Source organism: Camellia sinensis, chromosome 7, assembly GCF_055761805.1.
Source record: "Camellia sinensis isolate YWXY chromosome 7, ASM5576180v1, whole genome shotgun sequence".
NCBI lineage: Eukaryota > Viridiplantae > Streptophyta > Magnoliopsida > Ericales > Theaceae > Camellia > Camellia sinensis.
Genome location: NC_138967.1, coordinates 26,135,475 through 26,146,104, shown reverse-complemented (window position 1 = coordinate 26,146,104; position 10,630 = coordinate 26,135,475). Strand labels below are relative to the sequence as shown.

At 34.3% G+C, this 10,630-nt stretch overlaps 1 protein-coding gene across 1 annotated transcript; it reads right to left on the bottom strand.

Annotated features, from left to right (window-relative positions):
- Positions 1-1,049: 1,049 nt before the first annotated feature.
- On the bottom strand, positions 1,050-9,071 carry LOC145795685 (magnesium transporter MRS2-I-like). The gene is made up of 7 exons (XM_082880541.1): positions 8,757-9,071; positions 3,194-3,217; positions 2,691-2,918; positions 2,442-2,525; positions 1,628-1,672; positions 1,244-1,346; positions 1,050-1,132 (listed from the first exon to the last, which is right to left on the bottom strand). Exons 1-7 carry the CDS (start codon positions 9,069-9,071, stop codon positions 1,050-1,052), a joined length of 882 nt encoding a protein of 293 aa, XP_082736667.1.
- Positions 9,072-10,630: the final 1,559 nt, after the last annotated feature.

Genomic DNA, 10,630 nt, shown 5'->3' with positions numbered 1-10,630 from the left:
TCATTTTTATTTTTCTTTTCTTTTTACACAGAATCAAAAAAAGAGAGAGAAGAGGAAAAATTAAAAAAAAAAAGTCAAACATCAAAAATCAAAAATCAAAACCAATACAAATCAACCACTTTTTTTTTTCTTTTCTTTATCCATAGAATCAAAAAAAAAAAAAAAAAAAAAGGAGAGAGGGGAAAAAAAAATCAAACATCAAAAATCAAAACCAATACAAATCAACCCTAAAAATCAAACCCACAAATCAAAACCAATACAAATCAACCACAAAAATCAAACCGAAAATTAAACCCGCAAATGAGAGAGAGAGAGGGATACACAAAACACACGGAGAGAGAGAGAGAGAGAGAGAGAGAGAGAGATACAGATCAATACAGATCTGCGTATACACACAGAGGATGGCCGATGATGGCGAGGATGGCCGGTGATGGCGCTTCTCCATTTTTTTCTTCTCTCTTCCTCTCTCTTCTTCTCTATTCCTTTCTCTTCTCTCTGTCTCTCTTCCTCCCTATGTTTCACAAATAAAAGTGAGGAGGGGGGCGGGAAATCAAATCAAAACGACGTCGTTTTGAGTTCAGGCCAATCGAGCCTCAGAATTTCGAACTCTAAAGCATTTTTTCACATTTCATTTCAGTGACTTAAGTTTTTTTATTTTTGGGACATTATGAGTAGATCATTCATGAAATTTATAGAAAAAAAAAAAATAATTGATCCAATAATCATCGTCACATTATCGGGTCCATTTTAAAAAAAAAATTATAATTATGAAATAGACCATCAATTTCTTTTCATAAAAAACTATGAAACTACAATTGTCATTTCAATATTATATATAATGATTTACAAAACAAAGCGAAACTTGTGAGACCCACGGATCCATCTGCACTTCTTTCGAACGGGAGATCCCTTACAAAAACTACAATTACCTCTACTGTAATTTAAATAATTCTTACTTATTTATAAATTTCAAGATCCAACCAGACCCTTGTAGCGAGCATATGAAATGATAAGTATAAAAATGCAGGTACAAAATGCCACAGTGACGATTACCACCTGGCAACAATAGGAATAAGAATATTCCAATTAGCCGAAATAAAACTTCCATTCAAAATTATATCAGTTACAAAATCTGATCACAAAATCAAACAAATTTCACGTGAGAGAGTCGTGTCTAATTCTGTGTGAATCGAATTATGTGCACTATATTCAAAATTGTATGCATATCCATTTAAACATGTACCTGTGGTTTGAGTTCCAAGTAATGGGATATTCGCTCCAAATATTCCAGCCATCGTTGAACAAAGCAACACAAAAATACTTGCAGAGGTTAGAAAAAGCTCTAGCTGCATAATCGAAGTAAAATAATAATAATAACAATAAGATAAATGTATTGTCCCAACAATGTTTTCAAATACACAAAAACAGAACAAGAAATCAATGTATTCAATGTTGTACGAAGTACGCATAATTGATACATTACCTGAATCAGCTGATTTCGATGATTGTCAAGTAGGAAAATGGAACCATGAAGTGTATTAATTAGAACAACAGAAGTAAATCTAAATATATTTAAATTGATCAATGAATTCAATTTTCATATTTGTTCCCATTTCTAGTTGATTACTTGAATATTAATGTAATCTTCAGTATCATCAATATATTTGTGCAGCTGCAAAATTTAAGAATGTGGATCAATTCTGATGATGCAATAAGGGAGATTCTTCAATCAAATATAGACAAATAAATAGATTATTTTGATTATTTTAATATGGAATGTTGAAGAATCTAAGCTACAATTTTAATTAGGGGTACCCTCTTGAACTTCCTTTGGTTGTTGCTTGTTCATTCTAAATGAAACTACTACAATTAGCGGCTGTTCATGGAGTAATTTGACAGTTTGATAGAAAAATTGTAATTTGATAAATTTTTCAAGGTGTCGGATTAGCTAAAAAACCCATATTCAATCCAAAGCAGCCCAATTATCGCAAATTATGGCTACGTGGTGGCTGGCGCTAAATTTTGGCCAAATTCCTTCGTTTATGTCTTCAAATTTAAAATTTTACTATTTTTTGAAAATTTTGATTACTTAATTCAAAACTCTAGTCAAATTCATTTTGAGTTAGAATTTTTTAAAGAAAATTCTTTCATTTTAGATTTGAAATTATTTTAGAATTTTTTTTTTCTATTTATTTATTTTCTGTGATCATGACATTATTAGGAAGTAATTGTGGCATAGCTTGCAAGCCACATCTCCTATAAATAGGATTCTAAGAAATTGAGACTAGTTAGCAATTGATTGTGTTTAATAAAAATTTAGAGAAAGTTTTCACTAATTTCATATTGATCATCATAATTATATTGCCACAAACTGATAATCAACAATAGAAATTGGTGAGCAGAATTAATTGTAGAAAATAAATACAAGTTATCCAACATACTGTAGTCAATTTGTTCAAAGTTGCATCAATTTGCATGAAGTAAGCCTCGAAATATACCACCGAGACATTAAAATTAGAATAAGCCTAACAACACAGAAAATGATTACTAAACTAGACACAACTATCTCACATGATATCGATTTCACACCCATGTGATAGGTCTGATTTTATGGTTGATTTATGTGCAAGTAGAAGAACTGTTAAAATTAAGAGGACATAACAAACAAAGAAGTAGGCCAATGTTATAACCTCAAGTAGCATTTCAAGCTCCTCAACATCATTCTCATCTCCTCGAAATGTTGCCACACTTGCCCTACTTGCTCTGGATTTCTTTGAACTTGTGGTAGGTGAGGCAGGACACCAATTGCCAACACCCATGCCACTAACAAGCGAAGATGCGCCTGCGAATTTTCTTGACAAGTAAAGACTAGCCATATCGTCATCATCATCCAGTAATTGTTCAAGCTCATCTCTCACCTACAGGTAGAAATACTAGTGAGCATAGATCAAATTGATTTATAAGCACAATTATTATCAGAAGCACAGAATTCAGAACATCACGAGTCATTCAACATTAAAACTTCAAAGCCGAATAAGAGACAACAATACTAAATAATAAAATGCAAATATGACCATGTTAGAAAAGAAAGGAATTTAATGATTAAAAAAAACTTGGAAGCTATGATAGGAAGTAGTTATTCCTTTTGAATCCTAGCAGTTAACCTTGTCATTGCGCTCTTCAATTTACGAACCTGATCCAAGTTATGGGTACTAATCTACAAAATGAAATTTGTCATTTGGAAAATTAGGAATACATAACAAATACCAAGTGCATAAAAATAGACCAATGGAGGCATTTCCAGCTTTTTAAAAATAATAATAATAACAAGTCTTATAAAGATTGCATAAATACTAATGGAATACATGGTGATACATAGACACCTTCATTGAACAACAATTTTGTTAAAAGGCTTGAGCTAAAATGGAAAATGCCCATTTTTTTGGAAGCAGAAATGTTCTAAGCTCTGCATAAAATTTTGAATTCGAATTTGATGGAACATACTCAGCCTAAGGGAGAAGAATTTCATCGAAACTATTCTCTTACACAAACAGGTGAACATGGTCATTCCATTAGGAAGAAACCAAGACTGTATTTGATTTACAAGAATGAAATTTAATCGAATCATGTGAGGGGTTGTTGATTTCAATCATTGAATATTTATAAATTAATTATTTTTAGCGACGATTTTATTATAACTTATTTTCAATAAGATTTTATGAAAATTAAGTCCAACTATTAGAATATAATTTTAAATTTAGTCTCTTAAGTTTTGATTGCTACAGTCAACTTTTTATCTATATTATTATTGAAAAATCTAGAAATCCTCTACATATTGATTTGTGATTATGTATCAATTTTAAGCAATAAAACAATCCCAATCAAACAATCAAGACAAAACGACACAACGATTTTAATATGGAAAAACCACAATTGGACACCTTCAACTGTGATTAAAAAACCACGGGCAACAGCCACAAAACAATCCACTAAGAAGATTTAAAGGAATTACACAGGTATACTCTCAATTACCTAGCGAATCCACGCCTAATTGAACCAACCTCTATGTGCCTCTTCCAACCCCGTCTTCACCTCAGAATTGTCTTTACGATGAGTCACTCCAGAATTCACCGAAGCTTCAGGCTCGAATTCTTCAGAATCCACCGAAGAACAACTCTCACTCTCTCTCTCTCTCTCTCTCTCTCTCTCTCTCTCTCTCTCTCTCTCTCTCTCTTGTGTATAACAAACAAAACCTTTTATGTACTCTCTTTAAACTATGAGTTGAATACTCAATAAAACATCACAGAAAACTAACAAAATATCCCCAGATATAAACCTTAAGAACCAAAAAGAAGATCTGGAGGAATTGAGGAGTTTCGGGAGAAAACCAACTATTTATAGAAAATCCAAAAGTAATCATAGTTTAGGAAGAAATCCAATTACTTATAGAAATCCAAAAGTAATCCTAGTTTTGGAAGAAAATCAACTTCTTAAAGAAATCATTGTCAAACGGGATTGCCAATAATAAAACCTAACAATCTTCCCCTTTGGCAATGCCGTGACAAAACACACCTAACAAATAAAATCCTAATCACCCCAACCCATTACAACCAACAAACACAAACTTCTTTCTCAAGATTAAGATCTACAAAACAGCTATTAGTGCCACAATTTCCAAAACAACTATTAGTCTCACAAGAGTATATGAAAAAGTAATAAACATATGGCTAGATTATCTTGAAGCATTTGAAGCATGAGATGGAAAACATGAATAGATGCGACTTGGAGATTTTAAGAACATGTAATATGAAAACCTGAAAACTTTAAGAACATGTAGCATGAAAACCTGAAAACTAAGACACATAATCCCCCTTTGTTGTCACGAATTGACAAAGGAAGCGCAATCAACTAAAGCCATATCATAAACCACACAAGCAATGATATGATGATGTAAATATCAGGAGCATGCAAGAAGGAAATAATAAGCAAACAGTGCATAGCAACATGTAAAACAACTAAAGCCAATCTCCCTTACCAAATAAAACAAAGTGTTCATGCTAACAAACTCTTGTAATGATAAACCAAACTCCCCCTTACTAAAAACAATGAACAAGAAGAAAACGACAAAAAATAATATGGTGGAGCAAGCAAAAAATCTCAGATTTGTACCTTAAAACACACAAGATTATCCAAGAAGCACAATTACTAGTAAACACAATGTGCACAGTCTGTAGAAGATTACTCATGCAAGAAAGTGATGCATTATGTGAAAAGCATAGATCCCATGATAAAATTGTGCGTGTGACTCTTGGAGTTCGACAAACACTAGATTCAATCCTAGTAGTGATCTGAAAGTTGGACCGCCGACAAGAGAATCTAAGCACAACAAAGAAAAGTCAAACCACTAGGAATCAAGGGGTATTTGGTGAGTAAAGGTGGAGGCTCCCCCTCAATCAATGAATCTTTTTTTTTTTTTTTTCACACACTTTTTCTTTTCTTTCTTTTGCACATTTTTTTCTTTTCTTTCTTGTGCACATTTTTTTTTTCTTTTCTTTTCTTTTGCACACTCATTGGCGGCTGACACGCTCAAGAGTATGGAAACCGAACCAGAGAAGCATGGGTATAATAAGGATTGCCTGGTTGGTGACTCTGAGGTAGCCTTTTCCTCATGGCTGGACTACAAAGAATCGAGGGGAAAGCCGTGGAGAAGCAAAAAGATGAAAGGTGGTTAAGAGACTCAACATCACCCATCATATGCTAGTATAGGTCAATTCCTCTAGAAACGCAAAAGATCAATGACAGAAGTCTATAGAGAAAAAATAATCACTAAGGTGGAAGACTCCAAAATTGACTAATCTAAGAGTGTGTACAGAATGAGACATACTAATCAGAAAACACACACTCCAAAACGAGTAATGACCACAAAAAGAACACATATATTAACATGTAATGGATATTCTTATCAATTCCAATATGCACCAAGGACCACTCAAAAATTTCAAGCTTGCAAAACCATACTAAGAAAATCTTTTTGAGATTTTTTTTTTATGTTTTATTTTTCAAAAAAAAAACAAGACAAAAAAATGAACAAGCACACATGTAATGACAAAAAAAAAACACACACACAGAAACCCAAAAACTAAAATGACAAAACAAATTAACACAAGTCAAGTTTTCTCACCCAAACTGCTTTAGTACGAACAAAGTTGTGAGAATTGCAGTTCTTGGGTGGTGTCTTGACGTTGTGGTTCCTTTTGCTTTCAATGGGGACCTGTCTCGACATGGTTTCCAACATCCTATTTTTAGGTCTAGGCAAATACACTCTCCCATGCAACTTATAACAATACGAGCGAATATGACCATGCATGCCACAATGATGACAAATAAAAACAGGGTGTACCTTCTTTTCTTTTACCTTACCAACTCTAGGAAGTTTGAGAAGTCCATCCTTATATTGAATTTTTTGTTCTCCCTTTCCTTGAGTTCTTGTATCATGAGATGTAGATGCACTCTGTTTTTGCTCTTTGTTGTCACCAAAGCCAATGCCACTCTTATCAGAACAAATTTGTTGAGACCCAATGATAGTGTCCAAAGTCTTTGATTCTCTGTTCCAAAGACCAATGGTAGCCATAGCACACTTGAGTTCTTCCTCTTTCTTGATCATAAGTTCTTCCAAAGCAACTTGAGACATCTCGAGAGTTTCAATTTTTTCTTCATAGATGGCATGGGTTTCCTATAGCTCATTCATCTCTATCTCACAAGTCAATAGTTTTGCACAAAGAGCTTGTCGATCATCAGCTATCTTGATGGCATCAATCCTGGCCTCAGAAATCTCCTCCTTAAGTTTGACATTCTCACTTTCACATGCTTTGAGTTTCTTTGTGAGTTTGTTATTTAATTTGAATAAGTTAAGAGACACCTTATACAACTTTTCATAAGCTTGCTCAAGCTCTTCATCATCACTCTCCGAGGATTCGTCAAGTAGAGGTGGTTGAACCATAGAATTTCCCTCACGAATTGAATCCATTATCACAAATCAAACAAAATCTCGTTCTAAAATTATTTTTTTAAAAAAAATAGAACGACCTGCTCTGATACCAATTGAAAAATCTAGAAATCCTCTAAATGTTAATTTGTGATTATGTATCAATTTTAAGCAATAAAACAATCCCAATCAAGCAATCAAGACAAAACGACACAATGATTTTAACGTAGAAAAACCACAATTGGACACCTCCAACTGTGATTAAAAAACCACGGGCAACAGCCACAAAACAATCCACTAAGAATATTTAAAGGAATTACACAGGTATACTCTCAATTACCTAGCGAATCCACGCCTAATTGAACCAACCTCTATGTGCCTCTTCCAACCCCGTCTTCACCTCGGAATTGTCTTTACAATGAGCCACTCCAGAATCCACCGAAGCTTCAGGCTCGAATTCTTCAGAATCCACTGAAGAACAACTCTCTCTCTCTTGTGTATAACAAAAAAAACCTTTGATGTACTCTTTTTAAACTATGAGTTGAATACTCAATAAAACATCAAAGAAAACTAACAAAAAATCCCCAGATATAAACCTTAAGAACCAAAAAGAAGATCTGGAGGAATTGAGGAGTTTTGGGAGAAAACCAACTATTTATAGAAAATCCAAAAGTAATCCTAATTTTGGAAGAAATCCAATTACTTATAGAAATCCAAAAGTAATCCTAGTTTTGCAAGAAAATCAACTTCTTAAAGAAATCATTGTCAAATGGGATTGCCAATAATAAAACCTAACAGTTATTAACTATTATTAAGGATGCCCTCCAGTCCAGATTTTGGACTGGAGGGCACTGTTTGGGCCCGTGGAGCCACCACGGGTCTCATTTTGATAATTCAAACTGTTCATTTTGTCGGGTACTTCGTGTATTTCATCCACACAAAAAATTAGGTCGATTTGATAACTTTAACTTGTTCAATTTATTGTGTTTGTGACTAAAAAGATGTATGACTTCTTTTTAGAAACATAATTGTTTTCTATTTTTTTAATGAAAAATTGAACAAGTTACAATTATCAAATCGACTTAATTTTTTGTGTGGATGAAATATACGAAATACCTGACAAAATAAACGATTTGGATCATCAAAACAGGGCTTGTGATGAGTCTCACGGGCCCAAACAGCATTGGAGGGGCTACTTCTCCTATTATATGAACAACTCCAGTGGTGTTCTGAAGCCCTGTCTTCTCTTTTCTTAATATGAAGTACAAAATTATATAGTGATGTAAGTGGGACTTTGATGTGATAAACAACACATTTACCACTTAAGCAAAACAATATGTATCTTCTTAAGTCAAAATTAAAATTTACATTTTACATATTTAACCGCACACCCATCAGACAGGCACAAGTAAATATATAGAAATATATGTGTCAACAATTGCAGAGTTTTGGTAATATTTTATTTATTTATAGAACCATATATTAGTATATAGAAATTACTACTGATACAGATTGGGGTGCCCTGCCCTTTCGAACACAAACCTGCCACAATTCAAACTTGTAAATAAATAAAATGAAGAAAACATAGCATTAAGAAACACTAGGAATTTATCCGGATCCGAAAAGGTGTTTGCGAATACATCATTGATGTTTTTGATGATGCGGGTAAGCAAGAAAAAGAATACGGGGAGGCTGCCGATAACACAAGCTGAAATAGCAAGGCCAGATGAATGTGCTAAGACAGCATATGGCCTGTAACGAATGCCAACACCATTGCAACCACAGGACAAATAATTAGATAAGCAGCCGTATGAATTTGGATCTCTAGCATACCCTGGTTGTTAGTAATAGCCGCATAGAAGTGGAAGAGCACTGCTGAAATGGATGAAGACAAGGCTATTGTATCTGTTACCATAAAAGCTTCGAAAGCTGCTTCTCTAGTTAGAATTGCCATGCCTTGGTTTCGGCCATCGTTGCCATTGAAGCCACCGGGTATCGTGAAACCTGCTATGAACGTCACAGTTGCTACAAATGTAGCCACTAGCAAATGGGTTCCCTCTGTTTGCCTTATGTCTACGGGTGTCATGGGTATTACTTGCCCACAATAAGGGTCAATTTGTCGTTGTAAAATAAAATTTAAAATAAAAATAAATTAAATTATAAAAGAAAATTTTCATTTTACCCCTTCACTTTTGCTAATGTGCAAATTACCCATTCTCATTTGAAAATCATCGCATAAACCCTTTGTGGTTTGTTAACTGAATTGCACTATTGAACATTATATTCAAGTTAACAAGAAGTGTATGGGTCATATGTTCATTTTCAAATTTCTTCAAACGTGGAATAAAGTGTTAGGGTCTTTTTTTTGGGGGGGTGCTTTAAGGTGCATTTTTGTCTATCAAACAAATGATGAAAATATTCATAATCCACACACTTAAATTACTTATAAACATGGATATTTTAATATTTTTCATTGAATCGTTAACGGAATAGTGCACTTTAGTCTAGTTGGCTAGCCCTTTGGCCACCAAGTCTCTCTTAAGGGGAGGTCTTGTGTTCCACTCCTAAGAGTGAAATAGGATGGCAAGATTTTTTAACAAGGCGTATGAGTGTGAGTTTTAACTCCCTCAATGTGCTAAGCTAACAACTAATCACTAATTTTTTCCATTAAAAAAAAATCACAAGGCAGCTACGTGGATATTTTCAATTAGGAGGTAATATGTGTAGAATTTCAACAGAAGTCTAAACCCAAAGATCTCAAGTCAAATCAACAGAAGAAAACAATAATAGTTACATAGTAGACGCCATTGATGGACTTAATCTAAGTGATAGATTTCTTGATAGTTATTGTTTTTTGTTTAAGAACTCTACTCTTGTTTCTTTCACACACAGATGGGAGAAAATATAAGATGGAAGCTAGGGTTCGTTGGAGTGAGGAAGTTAAACCCCCCCCCCCCCCCCCCCACACACACATATATATAAAGTCCCAATTGTATATTAGGCCATCATAAATAATGGAATTATAAGTAAGCCTAAAATGGTCTCTATACATACTGTTCAACCCATACGTGAACATAGCATGACCATAATATTTTCACTCATACTTTATTTAACATTATACAATGTATAATTATTTAATTTATGTAAAAAAAATTCTTACAATATGCCCATAAGCTTGATAAGAATCACACTCAACCAGCTCACATTCAAGTGATGCACACAATAATAAGAATGAAGAAGAGGTGTAGCTGATTAATACATGTAAACAGTTAGTTAGTGAGAGGGTAATTTAAATATAAATTGGGTCGAGCTGGGTAAAGGGCCATTCTGTGGGCCACGGTAAGAAGGGCTGAGTAAAAAGGGCCTTGTAATTAGTCCGGTCCAGAAGAGCCTTGTAGATAGTCCGGTCCGAAGGAGCTTGGTGGTTAGCTCGGTCACCACGGTCGGCGCGGTGACAGATAGCTCGGTCATACTATATTGGGCCGAAGTATGTTGGCTTCTGCTTAGGACCTTGCTGTATGATAGCACGGTCCAAGCTCATTATGGATATCACGGTTTCAGACAACCCAGTTGGAATATGTCAACCGAGGTACACGCGCAGTGAAAGGAAGAACTGAGCTAGCTGGAGCTCGGTCTAGTCTGCAG

What these genes read in the sequence shown, in the direction of transcription:
- LOC145795685 (XM_082880541.1), bottom strand. Translation starts at nt 9,071, where the DNA reads ATGACACCCGTAGACATAAGGCAAACAGAGGGAACCCATTTGCTAGTG. An exon ending in AGCTTGAAATGCTACTTGAG is followed by an intron (nt 2,526 to 2,690) that starts GTTATAACATTG and finishes CTGTGTTGTTAG; the next exon opens with GCTTATTCTAATTTTAATGT. An exon ending in AAGATTACATTAATATTCAA is followed by an intron (nt 1,347 to 1,627) that starts GTAATCAACTAG and finishes TCGATTATGCAG; the next exon opens with CTAGAGCTTTTTCTAACCTC.